At 31.9% G+C, this 21672-nt stretch overlaps 1 protein-coding gene across 1 annotated transcript in view; it reads right to left on the bottom strand.

The window, feature by feature from the left end:
* The window catches only part of LOC108550958 (uncharacterized), a 167377-nt gene that overhangs the window by 59776 nt on the left and 85929 nt on the right, over nt 1–21672 (bottom strand). Inside the window, exon 3 of the mRNA XM_017904926.1 lies at nt 18703–18916. Within this exon, the coding sequence (XP_017760415.1) occupies nt 18703–18916 (214 nt within the window). The remainder of the gene's footprint in view (nt 1–18702; nt 18917–21672) is intronic.

Genomic DNA, 21672 nt, shown 5'->3' with positions numbered 1-21672 from the left:
GAAGGAGAGAATGATGCGGAGGGTTCATGTAAACGAGCCCTTTATCCTGTAAATGTATTATGCAAATGAAGACGAGGACGATGTAAGCCACCTTTATTACGTTTTCAGAGATTAATCGTATAATACTGGACAAGCGTGTGTGTGTGTGAGTATAAAGAGGAAAATTTCCGACGCCGTGATAGATGCGAAGGTGTAATTTTAATATGGTAAAACGAGTTGGCGCTGAGGTAAATTTTATGGGGATTGAAAATCGAAAATACGAGAAGCTTCGATTTATTATTTAAAGTTAGAAAATATAATCTATTTAATTGTCGAAGCTTTTCATTAATTCTTTGTGTAAAATTTGAAATGTCGCGATAGATGCAAAGATAAATTTATTTATTAATGGTTTCAACTGTATTTTTGCTCAGAATTTGTAATATAGTGACTGGTACAGAGGTGTAATTTGAATGTGATGAAATGCATTGTCGTGGACAAATTTTATGGGGGATTGAAAAATTGAAAATACGAAGAGCTTATATATATATTATTCAAAGTTAGGAAATATAATCAATTTAATTATCATAGATTTTGGATTAACTCTTTGTGTAAAAATTAAAATACCGTGAAAATCAAAAAAGTTAAGAAAAATAATAAATTTGTTTATTAAAGTTCCTGACTGTACCTTTGCTCACAATTTATAATATAGTAATATATATGTTGAAGAGCTGTACTTTGAATATGGTAAAATATATTGTTGCGGACATAAATTTTATGGGTGATCGAAAATTGAAAATATGATAAATTTGATCACTGATTTTACCTGATTAAATATTTGCCCAGAATTTCAGACGTCGTGACAGATATATAGTTTAAACATGACAAAATATGTCGTGGGATTTATAAATTTAATAGACGATTGGAAACAAAAAATATGCAAAATTGTAATACGTTTTTTAAAAGTAGAAAGTAGAATATATTTGATCACAGAGAATCCTAGTTAAATCTTCGTTTAAAATTTGCAATACCGTGATGAATGTAAAAGTATTATTTTTTTGGTACAATATTTGCAATATAGATGATCGAAAATCAGAAATATGAAAATCTTTTATTTACTCTTTAAAAGTAGGATATAATAAATATCATCATTGAAGAGTTTAATTTAATAGTAAATTGCGATCAACTCTCTGCGTTTTGAGATTTCGTGATGAATCCTTCGTAATTTCGAATGTTAAAATTAATCGTTGGGAACATAAATTTTACACACGACTGGAAATAAAAGATACGAATATTTCGTATTTACTTCCTGAAAATAGGAAGTATCGAAAATTGGATTATTGTGAATTTTAACTAATTCGGTAGTAAATCACGGTGAAGCTCCTGCCTAAAATTTGGGATAGCGTGACAGATGCAAATGTGTAACTTTCAATGGCAATATGTGTCAGTGGAAATATAAATTTCACACACGACTAGAAATAAAAAATATGGAAATTATAAATTTACTTTTATAAAATAGAAAATATAGTAAATTGTACACTTTTATACTAATCGTAAATTTTTAAGAAATTCCTTTGAATTACTTGTTATTTAAAATAAGTTTGTTATTCGATACAAACATACGAGTGACTTTTTAATATAAAGAGGTTAAAAAATAAACTCTCACCTAACTTTTGAGATGAGCATGAATCTTTTACATTTTTATTTTTCATGTAATACATTTTAGCCAAAAATCTTGCGTTTTTAGAGAAACTCACAATTTTCGGAAACTGAGAATTACAAGAATTACCCAATCGATGTTACAGATTAAAATTCACGTAGAACAATGCAATCTGTCATTTATTTTCTTCTGATGAAGATGAAAAAAGGAAGAAGCTAGCGTATAAATAAATTAACAGATATTTATGTCTTTTCCTTTTCTTTTCTCTTTTTTTTTATACAACAGGAATCCTTAATTTTTTTTAAATTTTCCAATGCAAAATTGAAATTATTAATCAATCAAAGGGTCAGTATAATTTGTTAATTACCATTTCCTAAAGATTAAAATTTGTTTATTAAAATTATTACACTCGTTTCATTTTTTCTTTCAAAATCAGTTCCTTTGTGAATATAATTGTTTTTATTTAGTAATTGGTCATTACTAATGAGTAATTAATCATTGCAGAAAAGAGAACTCATGAAAGAATTTGAGAGAACTTTATTTTTCATGTATGAACTAGAATATTATTTTTATTGAATAGAAAGAAAACAATTCTTTTGCACTGAAAATTCCAAACTTTATGACATTACGAGATAAATTATGATGTTACGGCTGTACGTTATTTTTTAGTGTGCAGATTGCATCGAGCAATTTTTTTGAACAAAAGTCACGATATATTCATGTACGAGATGTATCATGTCTGTCACATCGAATTGGTACACTGCATGCACTTTTTAGAACGAGTATTAAAACAAAATAAACATTACTAATACGAAGATTCGTTTAATCAATATACAGAGTGTCCCAAAGAAATGTATACACACTTTGCGTGATTATTTTAAATGGGTAGTACCCAGAAAAGAAAAAATAAATTAGAAAGAATAAGGTATTAAAGTGTGTATACGTTCTTTTGGGACACCCTGTATTATTTCCAATTTTATTCTTTTCAATAATTTATATTTTTTCAATTTTCTCGCATTTCTTTATTTTTATCTTCTTCGAATGGCAAGATATTTATTAATCTATAAATTTAAATAGAAATTATTCAGTATTATCTGCATTAATAAAGCCAAATATGGGAACGTAAGTAAATAAATAAACATCCTATGAACTTTATTACAAAGTATAGTCGATTCCAATTAATTTCTAATAGAAATACAATTTATCAATGTTATAGAGATAAACAAATCTATATTTAGAATTTTTCAAAAATATTTAGTATCCAGTTTCACAATATTAATCCAAAAATTGTTTAATTCGTAACTTAAAGGTTTAAAATAAAAATTTACAAATTAAAATGAAATATTACCAGATTGGGTACTAAAATTATATTTATATACAGTTGTATATAATTGCATAAAAATTATTAGGTGTAGTAAAAAGAAATCCATTATTTTTGCATTCAATTTCATGCAAAAATAATGGATTTCTTTTTATAAATACAAATACTGAAATATTCCGGTGGTAGCCAACAATGTTAATTTACTTCGTCTTTCATTATATTAGGTGCAGTAAACAGAAATCCATTACTTTTGCATTCAATTTCATGCTAAAATAATGGATTTCTTTTTATTTCATCTAATATATGATATCATTATTGTATCAATTATGTTATATCTGATTAAGTGCAAGAAAGAGTAACCTACTGCGAATTTAAGTGTTAGATTAATTATATCAGTTCTACTCTGTTTATGTAATAACTGTAAATACTTTCTTTCTCGAGAAAGAGTAAATGATGTAAGATAACCGGTATACATCCTGAATAAATAAATAAATGTAATTCTTGAAAATATGAGGAACAAGTAACACAACAGTATGCACATATACTACATTAAAAAGCATCTAAAATGCAACTTCCTCCAGAATGAAACGAGTTTCATCCACTAGTTCAATATTTCTTTTACCGTTTCCCGGAAGTACTTCACGGTATATTCGCGAATTTTAATCATTGTAAAACACATGCAACGTGTTTCACGCTCCAGAAAGAACTTCGCTGCCATTTGTCACTTTCACGAATAGCTTTTCTCGAGTAATTAATCGTAATTGGTGCAACGGTACGCGATCAACGCGCTATCAGGAATAGGGAACTGCGCCTAGGGAGAAAATGGCGGCGCGTTCATTCTTCCCAAGAGATGACGCCGTTGTGTTCGATTATCTCACCGTCGTCAAAATCTATTCTTCCCGTTACGTCTCGAATCTATATAACGACAATGGCACGTGAAACGATTTGTTGCTAATTACATCCGTTTGTAACAATGTACTATTAATGTATTATTGATATCCCACGATCTGTAGCGTCAAAACAGTAACCGCGCTTAAATTCATAATGGAATTTTGTTTAATAAGGTGACATGAAATTGTAAATCCTGATGTTTTTCGAAATCCAAACGAATACATAAATAAGTATAATAAAAATAACTGATACGTTACTATTAAAATATTAAAATTGTGTATTAGAATATTGGCAGGTTTTAGAGTTTTTGTTTTAGTAATTAGTGAAAGTGATTAGTAACTATATTGACAAAATTAATGTTGATTTATATAAGGCTAAAAATGATGATGCTAGGACTCAATGATTTTACACTCAGCTGGGCTGAGGGAGTAACATCATTTTCCTTAGGTTGATAAATAGATTTCGATATAGAAGTTGAGTTATAAGTGTATAAATAATACTTATAATATATTTATTATAAGCACTAGTAGCTTGTAAAAGTGTTGCAACCCTTATATTTATGACTTTTGATCAAGAGTAGGTATACTTATTTTGGTTCTAAAAAACTACCATAAGTAAAATTTGAATCAAAGAAAATTCTGTCTTAATATTATTAAAAAACATAGTCACTGATAATACTAATTTTATGACTACATAGTGGTACTACTAGTAATGACGAAACTATCATAAAATTGATCAATTCTTCTATGTACTTGACTATATATATATCAAAAATTAATTTGAAATGATATTCGCGTTGGTTTTAATAGTAAACCTACTACGACTAATCAAATGATTGATAGATAAAAAAATAAAATAAAAATATTAGAAGAAAAGTGAAAAAGTTAGAAGAAAAGAAAACCTAAAATTTTGAAAATACTCAATTAAGTGTAACAGTTAAATAAAATGAAACTGAAAGAAGTTCAGTCATTGCAAAAATGAATTCAAATAAAACCGAAAAATACAACATCGATGGTACCTCATAGAAACCTAACCCCAGCACGAATTCCGTTTACCCAAAACATACTACACGATGATTACAAATTTCATTCCACTCTACTTCGTGGATCTCTCAAAAACTTGCATCCACAGTCCATTTCAAATTTCACCCATCCCCAACTTCATACCACGAAATCGAAACAAGAACAATGAACCCACCAAAGCACTCGACCCCGGAAACAAAACACCCCGCCAAGCCCGTAGGTCGAAAAATCCGATAATTACATCCCCTGAAAAATGCAACGGAACTTTGGCGTGGAATCATCGCGTAAACCAGTTAAATCCCTCCCCGTTTCGATACATCCCTTGAAACGTGAAAAATGAGCGAAGCCCCGGAACAGTCTGGAAAAAACAATGCACCGGCGTCCGGATCGATACGTTTTCAGCGACAGGTAGGAGATCCCATAGCGATTACCGTCGCTAGACGATGGGAGTGGGAGTTGCTCGGTCGATGAGGATGGTTATCGGTATATCGCAGCTAAACCGGCCACCTCGAGATGCCGAGTTTATGAATTATTCAGTACGGGGTGGCATGGTAGAATGTCGAAGTTGTAGCCGACAAACCGGCTTCCCCCTTGCTGCTAACGCGTTTTCTCTTGGTGAATTGGCGAAATTTCCGCATGGAGGAGTACCGAGGACTTGTTACGCCGACGCGTTTCGCCGCGATAATGCTATATCGATGGAGGATTCGTTGTGTCGAAGTTTTAATTGCGAAAGGAATAGAGGGGAAGGTCTTTGTGACGGCTAAGTTCGAGTGTCCCTCGTTAAGAGCGATCACGAGGATCGTGAGACGTTTCGGCAGGATGAGAGTCAGAGTCGAACGTTTCTTTAAGTCAGGTTATTGCGATGTTTTCTTCGTGAGATTGAAATGATTTTGTACCAATTTTTCGAGATTTTAATTGTGAAAGGAGTGAGAGAAAGTCATTGTTGGGAGTAAGTCTGAGTGTCTCTCGTTAGGGGCGAGTATGAGGATCGTGAGATGTTTGGGGTAGGATGAAAGAGTGAAAGTTGAAGATTTGGATGAAGTGGTACCTGTAAGTTGGAACACTGAAATATTTTGTGGGAGATTGAGTTTATTAGGAAAATAATCTTGCAGAAATTTTTATTGTGAAAGGGGTGGGAAAAAAATTATTGTAGCGAGTATGAGTGTCTTTCGTTAGAAGTGATCATGAGGATCATGAGAGGTTTCAGGGAAATAAGAAAGTCAAAATTCAACGGTCTTATAAGTTAGAATACTGGAATGTTTCGTGTGAAATTGAATTTATTGAAAAGTCGATTTTAGAACAATTTTTGGAAGTTGTAATTGTAGAAAGAATAGGGAAGACGGTCTTTGTGACGAGAAAGTTCAAGTGTCTCTTGTTAGGAATGATCATGAGGATCATGAGACGTTTGGATAGAATAGAAGAGTTAAAGTTCAAGGATTATGTAAGACGAAATAATGGAATACTTTGTATGAGATTGAATTTATTGAAAACTCGATTTGAGAACAATTTTTGAAAGTTGTCATTGTGAGAAAAATAGGGAAGAAGGTCTTTGTGGCGGGAAAGTTCAAGTATCTCTTGTTAGGAATGATCATGAGGATCATGAGATATTTGGATAAAATAAGAGAATCGAAGAATTTATCCGAAAGATGATTTTACAAAAAATTTTGGAGGTTTTAATTATTTGATATTTGCCAAAAATCAGAAATATGGTCCATAACGGATTAATAATCGTCTGGGAAACTTTCTGTCTTTATATTCAGTAAACTCTAATAATATTTAAATTATTATATTGTTCAAAAGAAAATGTCAGTACTTGTTACTATTTAATAGGAAATTTTAATAGTAAGTTACCATTTTTATTCCAATAAACCGAGCATGATGTCAATAAAAATATCGCTTAACATGCACTTTGTATTCCATGTCTACATTGTCTATAATATAACGAGAAAAGAAATATGTAGTTTTATTTGAGAACCTCAAGGTTACTGTTATGCAATAAGATAAAAATGATTACAATACTCGTCTAATGATCCATAATCATTTATTCATATACTTAGCAATATTTATATTACAAGTTTTGTTCTCATCAGTCACATAGATCTCTTTGCATTTCTCCTCCATTAGACTAATGGAATATAAACAGTGTTAAGAGATAATTGTGTTTTCTATTGTTTCTGTCTTTGAATAAATGTGGTAGGTTAAATGAGCATTAGTCATGGTCACGCAATAACCATAATTAACATTTCCCACAGCTGAGGCCTTACAAATGAATCAAATATTATTGCAAGCATAGTATCCATTTCATAGTGCTATACAAATTCATATATGAACTAACTGTAACTTTTCATTAGCTCACAATATAAAGAAAATAGATGTTCCATTTACTTTGATGTATTTAATAATAATTAGGCTAAAGAAAATAGTTTTAATATCAAAACTAAAACTTCTTATTAAATTTTGATTATTTTGTTTTTTACTTTAATTAGAAGAAAATCAAAATCACTAAAATTTGTATATAGAAATTACTTTTATTTTCTTTCCTATTTGTTCTATTTTTATTACTGATTTATGAGCACAAAATGTTACAATTTTTTAATAAGTCGTCACACATGTTTTAATAAATATATATCCAAATTTTCCTTTAATCTGTATTTATTTATATCGAATATGAATTATTTCTTGAGAAAATGACGATACGACTAAACATATTTTTTCAAAAGAAAATTGATATAAAGGGGACGTTATTCTTCTTGTTGAAGCACGTAACCTGCAATGTGTCACAATAAGGAACGTTAAAGAATCGGAGCGCCAGACCCGCAATAAATATGTCCACTGAGGACAGGACTTAGGGGTTTCTCCCCTTGATCCGTTTGACTTTACTGACCTGACAGACTCGACAGACTTGACGGATAGGCCACCACCAGAGCTTTCCTTAACCAGTCCATCCCTTATACAGTTACCAATTGAACAGAATTATGCAGAACTCAATCGAAGACAGGACAAGACAGAATCATACAAAACTCAATTAACCACAAAATTATAAAGAATTCAATTAACTACAGATCAAAATAGAATTCAATTAACACTTTAATACATTAAAATACAAAACTCGATTAACCACAGAATTATAAAAAACTCAATCAGCCACAATTCAAGATAGAATTAGACAGAATTCAATTAACTACAGTATTATAAAAACTCAATCAACCACAATTCAAGATAGAATTATACAGAACTCAATTAACCACAGAATGATAAAGAACTCAATCAACCACAGATCAAGATATAATTATGCAGAACTCAATTAACCACAGAATTATAAAGAACTCAATCAACCACAGATCAAAATAGAATTTTACAGTACTCAATTAACCACAAAATTACAATGAACTCAATCAACCACAATTCAAGACAGAATTATACGGCACTCAATTAACCAAAGAATTAAAAAGAACTCAATCAATTACAGGACAAAGCAGAATTATACAAAACTCAATTAACCACAGGACAAGGCAGAATCATACAGAATTCAATCAACCATAGAATTATAAAGCATACAATCAACAGAGCTAGACGGATTCTACATAAGTCAACATCTTAACTAGACTTATATGGATAAATTCATTCAGGGCCAATTCTAAAGATGATCGCACATAATCACGTCACAGCATTTACATCAAATAATTGTAACTCAAGAGAATTATGAAAATAGAGACGAAACAATTTTTTAAAAAGGAATATTAAATTCTCATCTTTCTCCTGATATTAACTCGATAATAAATTTCTAAAAATTTCAAAACTCTGTTATAATATAACAACTTCCAAAAATTGTTATCCAAACTCCTACAAAGCATTTTAACAAATAAACAAAATGAACAACCCTACATATGTAAATTACCAATATCATTTCAAATGTTTCCATAATTAACACTAGGTTTACGAATGCTATGTCAAATTGACAGGTAAAGGAAACCACGTGCCTTCTTTTTTAATGATTAGTTTAATTTAAAAACAATTATATATTATATTAATAGTCTTAATATAAGTTAACTAAATCTGTTACCATCGTACAATTGGAGCAACCCTTCCGTCAAATTGTCGGGTTCCGTAAATCTAGTGTTAAATAAAATAATTACATAAAAGAGTGAAATTTCATTTCTTATCGAAACAAATAAGAAAACCGGATGAAATTAGAATTTTTATTATAACAATGTTCTATAACCTTTCCCAAGGGGTGTTATAAATAACCAATATATCATGCGTTGTTATTTTTACCCCGTTTGCATATAAAATGTTACCACACACCATTCACACTCTCATTCTCCATATCTCTTTTCCCCAATGAATAACCTTGAAAATCACCGAGAAAAACGTGAAAACGACAAAGAGAAAATTCCAAACACTTCCTGGAGCTATTCACCTGAATTATAACGATAGGAAACTTCGATATCTCTAAAATGAGCAGCATACCATGAATAATAAACAGTCGATGTGGTTATCAGGATATCGAGCAGTATGATAAACGACATATGGTTTTTATCGTATCTTAAATATTTTATCCCATAATCGTTCGAACGACGTTGTAGGATATAACGAATGAATTGAAGATCGATAAGAATCAATTCTCGAGTAAAATTAGAATCAGACATAGGTTAATAGATTAAACGAATTTTGCTCGGTAGCTTTAATTGCGAGGTATATATCTGCTCTTATATATAGATACGATGAGTATTTTCTTTTATAAAAGTGACGTAGTTCATGATGCGATAATAAATGCTATTTTAAGAAAATATTGTCTGACTGAGACGAGGAGATAATATTTTAAGAAAAACTGTCTCCCTTTTATTTAGTTATTTATTTAAAATTGGGTTCAATAATTTTATGGGTTATTGGTGACTACATAAAGAGTTATATAATTACTATGCAATGTAATATATTTAATTTTTATATTATATTACATTTAATAATATTACATATTTAATTATATTATATTATATTATATATTATATTTAATATATTTACGGTTTTAAAAATATTGATTTAATAGCCTATAGGTTGTGTTGTTATTGAAATGGATTAAATTAATTAAACTAATTTGATGTCTTTTAGAAAGTAAGAAGAGATTTAATAATCGCTTTCGTTATGCAACAGAAGACTGCAAAATATATTGATCAAAATTAATAATAAGTGTAAATTATGAAACAATTATATTACAAATTTCTAAATAATTATTAAATTTGTATTCAAATAAAAAAGGGAATAAATTGCTAACAGTTTCTTATAGTTCCTCTTAACTTTCCAATGGTGGAAGTTTATTTTGGAAATATTTATTTGTTAATATAATAAAAATCAAGAGATATTGAGTATAATATCGTCGAACATTATTAAAGAGTCAGCAGTGTAAGAAATTATTTAAAATAACTATCTCAATCTTGCTAACAATTGATCTATATATTAACAATTTCTTCTATTAAAATCTTTCAAATTTATTTGTATAAATAATTTATAATAAATTCATAATATAATAAATTTATTGTATATGTCTCCATTAAATCTTATTTTCATTAAAAATTTATATTTCTATAAAAATTCATTAAACTTATTTCTCTCAAACTCTACGATCAATAAATCAACCCCATGGAGCTGTAATTTTACACAGTCTCCTCGAACATGAAAGATTCACAGCATTTTATATTTGGTCATTACAACCCAATTTTCTTTCACTCTCCATTTAGTTAGTCACAATTCGATAGGAATTAATCGTAAAACGGATAACTGTATATCGTGTGTCAACATACTTTCTACGTATGCCTGTTCGATTGCTGGATATAGCCTCGTATGAAGTATAAATAAGATGGGGGCGTATTTTTAGCACTAGATGACCTTTACGTGAGATTATACCGATTCGCGTTTCTATCAAATATGAACGAAATAACTTCCAAGCATTCTTCTTCGAAACGAAATGCGAAGACCAAGATTTAATCGGCTCCATGATCCCTGATTGCTAGAGCTATGCGTTTGTGCTCGTTGCAAGGGGTACGAAACGTTTGCGACTCTGTCACGGTATCAGTGACACCTGGAACACTGCAGGAAATGGATATCGTGCAATGAGAGAAAATAGTGCACGAAGAAGTGCACGTACGTATACGTACTGTGCGCTGCACACAAAAAATCCGCTGTTTCAGCACAGTAGCAAAAGGGTATTCCATTTGCTGTGCCTAACATGCTCACTCGTAGTCCCAACTCTTGTATAACACTATAGAAACCATTATCTTCATGTTCGGTAACGTTACACGTTAACAAATTAAGTTCCCGGCCTATTTTATTTGTCGTTTCTTTAAGGTCCAAACTTGGCCGTCAAGTGGGCCACCGGTGACGGGCGAAGTGTTCATAAAACTCGGAGATACTGTACCAATTGTTATAACAGGAATTCCCAAACATTAGATTCAAAAATGGCGAAGAGTTTAATACCAAAAGTCAGCACCTTTTGGTTCTAGTCTATGCCGGTCCCTAAGGACCGGCTTGGCCCGAACGGAAAGCCTAGCATCGGTCCCTGGGGACCGGCGTGGCACTTAACATGTTAACATAGGCGTAGGATACCCGTTGTAGCGACCATCATTCTCACCCTCACCACTAGATGACTTTGAGGACTTATGAGAAAGTCCTCGAGGAACTTCCAGTTCCTATATATATAACTTCCCCACATTCCAATAGTATCCCAGTGTTTAAGGCATGGCCTGCTAGGGTAGCCTTACTCATGAGTACGCTAGCAGGCCCGGGACGAAATGCATCCCTTCCTTTTCCTACGGTCCCTTCTAGCCACGCCGGCCACCGAGGGATACCTGCGACCAGGTGACTTCAAAACGACCGTGGGGCAGGACCCCCACACCATAAAATTTCTATATTCGAATAATACATTGCAAGCCTGCGAATGTGAGAGTAATACTGCACGAGCAAAACACGATTATTTTTACTTATACTTCGTAAATGTTGAACACATGTTTAATACATGTATGGAATATAAGTATAGTTAAATAAAATTCGGAAATGAACATTCATCGGAAGAATCTGAAGTTAATGCTTTAGGGATGAGTCTACGCCCTTGCATCTATTTCTTGCGTTTGTTTCACTTTGTCTCCATTGTTTCGTTCGCTTCCTTTGTTACATGATGCTATATGATAATAGGATAATAGGAAGGGATCATTTTGGTAATAAGGGAAGCGCGTTTAGTCTACTTCTGCGATGGTTTAGATTGTGTGGGTTGATGAGGGTCGATGGGGATTCGGTTCTACGTTCTGCTCAGTGGATTTCTTGTCTGCAAAGTATAGTACACGCACGTGCAGGGAAGAACATAACTGAACCTATGACCAGACGGTTCCAAGAAATCGTTATCCAATCGTAGATGATAAGCAGTGAGAAGAAAATATATTTCGATATATCCAATGACATATTGCTAATTGCCCATGCTCAACACTATTGTGATACTCGAATATCTATTTAATAGTCTGCGATTGATTTATTGTTCCTTCATCGGCGTATAAGAGAGAAATTTAGAGGTTAGGTTTTGCAACAGAGTTGAGATATTGTGAAAATAGTTGGTCTATTTCTGAATATTTCTTTTTAAATGTTCAAAGTGTTTCTCTGACTATCTAGAATTTATATATTATTTTCTTTTTGCGGAATAGTGATAGGAATTTAGAGGTTAGGTTTTGCAACAGAGTCGAAACATTGTGAACATAATTGGTCTATTTCTGATTATTTCTTTTTTAATGTTTAAAGTGCTTTTTTGATTATCTTGAATTTATATATTATTTTCTTTTTACTGAATAATGATAGGAATTTAGAGGTTAGGTTTCGTGATATTAAAAGACCCGTGTAATTTACATATTGTATCCTTATTCGTGTATAACAGCGAGAGTTTGGAGGTTAGGTTTTGCTACGGTTTTTAGGTCATCTGAATATTATACTCAGCATAATAAATCGCTATCATAAAACAGATATTAACCATGTACACTCGAGAGGCGACCCTAAGTCACCGTTTAATCAAATTCCGAAGATGGACGTTAATTAATATATCAAATTTAAAATTGCGTTACGATGTGTGTAATGTCGAAATAAAATAATTCTGCGTGTTAATTTGTATCCGATTTCTTATTTACTGTTTTCAAAATATCGTCAACTTTGTGGCAAAAAGTCTCCCAATTGCTATTTTTCTGTAACGAAAAACTCACCGAGTGTAAAAACGTTGAAAGACCGTTTTCAGTGCAAATTAAACTAATACTTTATAAATTTATGGTACAAGTTTCGTGAAATCATGTTTATTACTAGATAAACAATGAATTTAATTTTGCTAACCTTATAATATTTTTAATAATGTATTTATATACAGGGTGACTCATAGGTAATGTAACCTTTTAAATGTGAATTAAATTTGTTATGTTTTTAATAATTTATAATCATTTCACTTTCGTAACATAAGATATTAAAGAAGGAGCTTTATTTTTATTCAAGTGTGAGAAATGATGCCAAAGATCATTGATTAAGTTTTTAAAATGCTGCCAGATTATAGCAAATTACTAACAGACGACCTCTAATGTTGAAAGCATTGAACCACATAACTGATTCATTGATTCTGTGGGCGTATCTCTGACATTAAAATAACAAGTACGTACCATCTGCTTAGGAATAATGAAATATTGAAAGTAAAAGTAAAATTAATCGTATTCAACGTGAAATTAAATCGAAATCAAATGTAAAACTCAGTTATTTACATTTATTGCATTCATTACGAATTTCTCTGTCATAAATTTACAAAAAACAAATTTTGTAAGTCTAAAATGAAAATTTGAATACGATTAAAACAATATAAGAAAAGTCTTATTTAATTTTTAAATAGTAAAGTAACTTATGAATCACCCTGTACTGACATACACATGCATGTCAATTTGGTAGTAAAAGAACCAATGATGTTTGTGCTTTAGATAGTAAATACGGACGAAAGAGAACTCTCAATTAATAAAGGTAATTAAGTCCATTTTACATTTCAAACGTTGATAATGTTCATTAAATAATTACATTAGCTGTTTTCGAAACTTTATATGATCATTTATGGTACGAGAGCATGACATTTAACATCGAAAATTCCTGATTTTTATGCTGAATAACGCTGCCCGGATATTTGACTTTGAAATTGGAGAAACGATTCCTCCTAAAGGAATTTTTTACAAAGTAAATGTTTTTTAAATGTTAATGTTTCGTAAATATATTTCAAAAATTTGTAGCACAAATTCTGAATAAAAGTTACTGCGCAATTTCTGTGGAAAAAGGTTAAAAAGCGCGAGATTTGGAAATTCACCAACAGAGTATTATGTCTGTTATAACATACTATAATAGATGGTAAAACGAAGAGAGAAATGAAAAACTAGGAACGGTTTAAAAAAGGAGACATTTTAGTGAAACATTTTTCTTCATACCATCGTTTCAAATTTAAATTGAAATATTATAATAATACGAAATAATATCGAATTTTAAAAGTCACAGTGTCATTTTTATATCTGTAACGTGTAAAACATAATTAAAATAATTAAATCAAAAATCGTGATTAGAAAATTACTAGTTTGTTATAGGTAATAATATTATAATAATTATATTATATTAATTAATAATAATTAATATTAGACAATTTTTTATTTTTAATTAAATTAAAACATTATAATAACACGAAATAATATCTAATTTTAAAAGTCATAGTATCATTTTTATATCAGTAACGTGTTAAACATAATTTAAATAATTAAATCAAAAATCGTGATTAGAAAATTACTATTTTATTACAAATAATAATATTATAACAATTATTATATTATATTAATTAATAATAATTAATATCACACACCATTTTTTATTTTCTAACTATATTCTTATATTTGAATACACAAAACGAGAATATCTTTAAAATTTCTCTTTATTGAATACTAATTTTATCCAACAAAAGAATTCCAATATAATTTCTCAGAACACGCACGAAAAATTCTGAAAACTAAATAAAAAATTCCCGATCTTAAAATTTTCTCCACAATAAATTTTAATTTTAACACTAGCATAAACGTCGACTAGACACGAACGTGTAACTCTTGGAGCCCAACTAAATGAGTTTGCGATGGAAACGCGCCCTAAACGTTTCGCCTCGCTCGGTGAAAGCCAATTCGAAATATCCGTTCCAAGCCCCGTTACACGCGCGTGCTTCCTTCCCGAATAAAAAATTCGAAAGTAACGTGATCGAGTCCAGGAAAAAAAACCCAATCATTTTTTGTACGAATTTAAAAAAAAAAAGAAAAAAAAATGATAAAAAAATGCAGCAACAAAAGGGAACATTTTGATATTCAACACGTGCAGCAAGGCTGCAACGCAATGAACGACAATGTAGCGACAAGTGTTGTTGACGTAGATCTAAAGGCATCGTACGAAGTACGCCCAATGAGGTTTATCGTGCAAAGGAAAACAATTCGTGCGTGTTTACACAGTCTGGTGGAGGTCTGCACGAGATAGAGATATGCTTATTGCAGGGATATAATCCTCGATCAGAGGCGGTTAAGGCTAATAGTTTGCGTTTCCATGTTTTCCTTGTGTAAGAATATACGTGTCAGTGGCGCCCCCTACCCGCGAGTTCGCGTGTGAAGATAAGGCATACGTGTGTATAGTAAACTGACAAACGACGATGAACTGTGATTACAGGAAGGAAAATTAAATTGTATCCGTTGAAAAGAATTTTTTCGCGCTTTGTACAGTCGGTGATAAAAATATAAGGTTATAGGAATGTTTGATAATATTTGTATTATCGTTATATTTTGGTATAATTATGTTTTAATCATCGGTAATTATAAATAATGTTTATAATTTGACTTTTGCTATATATTATTTTGTAAGCAATGCTTTTTTTGGTTCATATATTGGGTGAAAATATATATCTGTATGTTAGTAATTAATTAATAATTTTCTACAATTATTCGCCATTTTTTAAATTAAATTTTTTACTTTTTCTCTGCCCTCGTAAAACCATTTAGTATGAGGAATTTCATAACCTCAAACCAGACTTTCATGAAAACTGCATTAGTAACGGAATGACCTAATATTTTAGATATGCACAGAATGTACACAAAATGTATTATATTATATTAGAGTACGATATAATTATAATTATGGTAATAAAGAATACGCGTGTTCGAATATTTTTATATTTAATTAATTTTCAAGAACTATCACCAATCTATATAAAATTAATTTTGCTTTATCAATTTTTAATTTTGTAACGAAAGGAATTATAATATTACTAAATAATAGTGATCGAAGAGTGACATTATGAAAAGAAATTGTAAATCTGCCTGAACACTTTCGCAACTATAATATAATTATAATTATGGTAATAAAGAATATATGTGTTCGAATATTTTTGTACTTAATTAATTTTCAAGAACTACTACCAATCTATATAAAATTAATTTTGCTTTATCAATTTTTAATTTTAATTTAACGATAAGAATTATAATAGTGATTGATAATAGTGATCGAAAAGTGAAAGTATGGAAAGAAATTGTAAATCTGCCTGAATATTTTCGCGACTGACTGTCCCTTTAAAGAGTAAACTTAATCTCTCTGAAATTAATTTCTCTATATCAATTTTCAATTTTCAATCGAAAAATTACGTTAATTAACACTAAAAAATAGTCGCAGAAGATAGCGATGTAAACATAAGAGTATCGAGAAAATTCTGAATGTATTTAAATACATTTGTGACTGACTGTACATTCCAACTGGAAATTTACATTTTTATCAATGTAAATGAATCACGATTTTACAAGTATGATTTCTGTTTATTCCTTGGAATGTTAATTTCACACTGATTCATGATTGCGACGACTCGTGTTTACTTATTAAAATATTAATTTCTTTTGTTTGAACAATGTTCGTGATTGTATTATTTATTGCAAATATTGTTTCATAATAAATAGTATCATTGGAATTCTAAGACAGACTCGAATAAAAACGACAACATTTAATCTACGTTTTATTAAGGAAGCCTCTCATTATGTATGCGATGGTGGCAGCTAGAATTGTTTTGAATATTGATAATAATATATCTGTTATGCCGTAGACAGCATGATGTGGTTTGGTACGATGGCGTTATGAAAGCCACAGTTGAGATACGTTGAACGAGCCGACATACTAACGCAAAATCGTTCGAATATTTGCAAATAAATAGGAAGAAAAAGAAAATTTTGAAACTGTTTATACAAAACACAAGGTTATGAAAAATTATTATCCTCGAGCAAATAAGACTCGGAGGAATAATCCTAATTTTTAACGTCAAACGTGTTGTTCAAAAAATATATTTTGATAAGCATATAATTTGAAAACAAATTAAATTCGACAAAGTTTGTTTATTTTTCTTGAAATAGTAACAAATGATACGTGATAAACATATGATGGTTTAAAATAAAAATAAAATTGTGGTTATTATTATGGAAATTATTCGGTCAAGTATTTTTCATAAATAAATTGTAATATTAATCCTTTCACTCGACGATCTTTTCGTTACAGAAACATAGTAATTCGAAGACTTTGCCATAAAGTCGACGATATTTTCAAAACGGTAAATAAGAAGTGCAAATTAATTGTAAGACGTAGAATTATTTTACCTCGATATTCCATACATCGTTGGGCAATTTTAAATTCGAGATATTAATTAACAATGATTTTTAGAATCTGATTAAATGGTGACTGGAAGGCACCTCCCGAGTGCAAAGGGTTAATACCAGAACCGAATAAATGTATTATAGATGAATGATAGTAATTGCAATGATTGTACGATAAAAATAGAAACTGTACATAATTATGTTCCTATCTGAAAAATTTTTGAAAATATATAGCTACTTTTGACAGAATTAACCTTTTGCACTTGACAATATTTTGGCTAGGGAAGAGTAAAAATTCAAAGATTCTCTGCCATAAAACTGACAATACTTTTTTAAGCAGTAAATAAAGAATTGTATAATAATCACCACGCAGAATTATTTACATTAACTTAAATTTGACATATTAATTAATACAATCTTCCAAATCTGATGAAACGGTGGCAGAAGTTGGCTTCTTGAGTGCAAAAGGTTAATTCTGTCAAAAGAATATATTTTCAAAAACTACATTTTAAACAAAATAAAATGTACAAAAGAAATTCCAGCGATTTTCTGACAGTTCTAGTGTTAACCAATATTCCAGTGCAAATTTTAACCTTCAATTGACGACGTATGATTCTCCTATAGGATATACAGTATATTTACAATACTATTTGTTATTTACTGCTCGATTTTATTACGCCAACTACACCATGCTAATTTACAAACAAAAAATATATTTCTCATTAAAACCCGGATTTAAAAATAATTTTTTAAATTTCGAATCGCGATTTTCCAACTCCATTAACTCCTAACAAAAGGTAGAAAAAAAAGTAGAAATAGAAATTTCTAAGTTTCCAAATTCTAATCCTAGTTTTTTAAAAATGGAAATGAAAAGTAGAAATTTATTTAAATGGAAAAATAAAACGATCAAAAGACTTTGAAAAGCTAAAATTTTGAAAAATTCAAGAAGTTAAATGCTTCGCAGAGCTGATTATTTTGACCTATGCACGCTTCATTTACGCGGAGTCAATTTGACGTGGCGTTAGCTCCAGTCGAAGGGTAAGAATCTGACCTTTCTTTTCCTTTGACACCGGCGTGAACTTTGAGAATTCTCAATTAACGAGGAACCTAATGGAGAAATAGAAAAGATCGTAGTCTCACCTGACCGAGCCCGAGGTGACCAGGAACGGCATAGGCGTTGGGCAAGGACTCAATGGGGAGCTGCTGACGGAACTACGAGTGCTGCTCAGCACGGAGTGCGGACATTGTGGCGGACCCACATGTGCGCTGGAGGACGCGTTTCCACCTTTGCCAGAGGACCGTCCCTTCAGGCACGGGATTTTTGACCAACCACTGACATCCTTGCCTGACATACCTGCGAACAAATACGTTAATCAGTCGTGCTATTGAGCATCCTGCAATCTGAATGTATCAGCATCCCTAGGGATTTAACTGGTCGAAATAGCTCGATGCGCAGACCTTTTGCATACGAAATATTCCAAGTGTGTATTTAGGAACGTTTGACCAACTGATCAGCAAGATGTGACAGTACATAGTGCTTTGTTTTCATATCGAGAAGATAATTGTTTTTAGTCGTCATCGATACTTTAATAGTAGGACTCGGTGATGGGAAATATTAAGCTCCTATCTCACAGGAATCAAGTTTGTAGCGACCAAGTTCTCACCCTCGCCAATAGATGGATTCCTATTTGAAAGAGTTTCGAGGACTTTCGCGCAAGTCCTCGGTGAAGCTTCGATCTCCCTTAACACTAGAACAACCAACTACCAGTCAAAATGACTGGTCCCAGAATTTTCCTTTTTGCAATCACCGAACACATACACCTGCTTTAAGAATAAAATTGGTATCAACTCGTACGAAGAAAGAACTGTAATCAATATATTCACTACTCATCGTATCGCTGAAATTACTATAATCTGTGCACGTTATAATTAGGTATCCATTAAAGATCGGTAGTTCTAGTGTTAAATAGAAATTCCTATGCCACCTAAGTATCCCCGGTCTAAGGCAGGGCTTGCTAGGGCAAAACCAAAAGCTGTATAGTTTTCGTGCCTTTCTATACATAGGCAAACACGCATGCTAATATAAGATAGTTCTTAAGTCTATATTATCCTATAGCGACAAGCGCGGTAGATTAAGTTTGATTTTAGATAGCAAGTGCTTCACGCTGGAGCCATCGATCTCATAATCTAAGTCTTCATTTGTAACTCTTTTGTTCGTTTTGGTTCTTTTATACGTATATTATTGTATCTAGTTTCTGGCCCATTAAACGTATGTCAAATTGCATTGGCCTGCTAGGGTAGCCTTATTGGTGAGACCACTAGCAGACCCGGGACGAAACGCAACCCTTCCTTTTCCTATCGTCTGCAAGAGTGCCAACACAGTTGGTAAAGAGCTTCACTCGAATACATTGAAGGAACAAAGAAGATCGCAGCATAGAAATCAATTATATATAAACCTGGTGGACCCTCACAAGTTTTATAGATATTATTGTAGGATACCTTCAGTGTTGGGGTTAGTGATTGTGTTAATAGCTAGTACCTAGGTTTTAGACGGTTATTAGTGTTCAATAAAGAGCAGTTCTAGAAGACCCGTTACAGTCTTCTAACAGGGCTAGATCCTAAACGCTGAACAGTTCGACGTACGGTACTTTCTATTTATTTGGTTATTGTGAATTGCTGCAAGACTTATTATTTCCTCATTACCTGGGATCACCGGAGAGGAGGATTCCAAAGCCTAATTTAGGGAAATTAGGCTTCAGCACTTAGGATTTGGCTGACAATGGGCCGCAGGGGTCGGGGCCAGGCCGTGTGCCTTGGCTACGAATGATATCGACCTTCCCTGCCATAAACCGAGGATGACATAGTCACTGTCGCCTCTCAAGAAGAGTCGCCGAAGTGTTGCGTCCCGAACAATGCAACTCACGCGGTGGGAGTTTCGCGGGGTTGTAAGGCCCGTTTACGCAGATGCGACAATGTTGCTGGGATGCGACCTACTCTAAATTAATAGAGCTAGACCTAGTTAGGGTTGAACTAAAGAGTTCTAATGTGTTACTGTCTCTCGTACTGAGTTAATCGTCGTGGGTCCTGGCTTGGGTGGGTCGTGATGCTTATTCTGGTTTCGTGAAATTTTTAGAACTCTCTCGTGACTGCTGTCACGGTGGTTTTATAAATTTTGTCTATCTACTGATTGATTGGTGTGAAATGTAAGAGGTGGGTGTGTGTCTTCCTATTGGTTGTGAATAATATTGGGGGTGTATGATAGCTTCGACGTCTTTCTATGGTGATGGATGTTTAAACAATTTGGGTTCTTATGCTTATCGTCTTATGGGTGATATATTGGTCCTTACTAAGGTTTACCAAGTGGTGACTAGGTGATGATGAGTGTATACAAATCAGGGGACGCTGGCAATAAGGATATAAATAGTTCTTCATTTAACCTGGGACGTGCGATCCTAGGGCCGTAATACGAGTTATGTCATAATTGGCTTCTCTGAACATTCTTCTAGCACATGCTATAAGCTTCATAGAAGACGACAAGTAGAATGCACTCATGTTAGGCAAGAGTTATCTTGTAGGCTTCCTGAGTTAATATTAAGTTATACAGAAAGAGAACGACCAATATGTTAAATGAAAAGATATGAAAAATAGCAATGGAGATCATAAAACGATCATTTGTCATAATATAGCAGTATTTAATGCAACATCGTCACGTATATCGCGTCGCAAAGGGTTAATGCCACGATGAACATATGATTAATATTAATGTTAAATTCAATATAAAGATAAATCGTTTGCAAGAAGCTCAGACCAGAGTTCAAAGGGAATCGGTTATTTAGCCATGTACGTGTCTAGAATCATAAAAATACTTGGGCCATTATGTGTAGCCACACATCCGCAAAGGTTAACGATTTGCGGTTGCTGACGCACCAGTTGCGTCACACGAATTTTAATCGTCTACGACTCTTTCTTATTTACACACGTTTATTCGTTCAGTATTTCCTTATGACTCTACTAAGAAGAGTGAATAATAATTTTATAATAATAAGGAATAGAGTAATAATAATTATTTTCAGACTAATAATTTTACGTGATAATAATAATTTCAGCAGG

Source organism: Eufriesea mexicana, unplaced genomic scaffold (genome assembly GCF_001483705.2).
Source record: "Eufriesea mexicana isolate 0111107269 unplaced genomic scaffold, ASM148370v2 scaffold3519, whole genome shotgun sequence".
Classification (NCBI taxonomy): Eukaryota; Metazoa; Arthropoda; class Insecta; order Hymenoptera; family Apidae; genus Eufriesea; species Eufriesea mexicana.
Note: the sequence above shows the minus strand (reverse complement) of the source record. Positions and strands in the feature narration are given on the sequence as shown.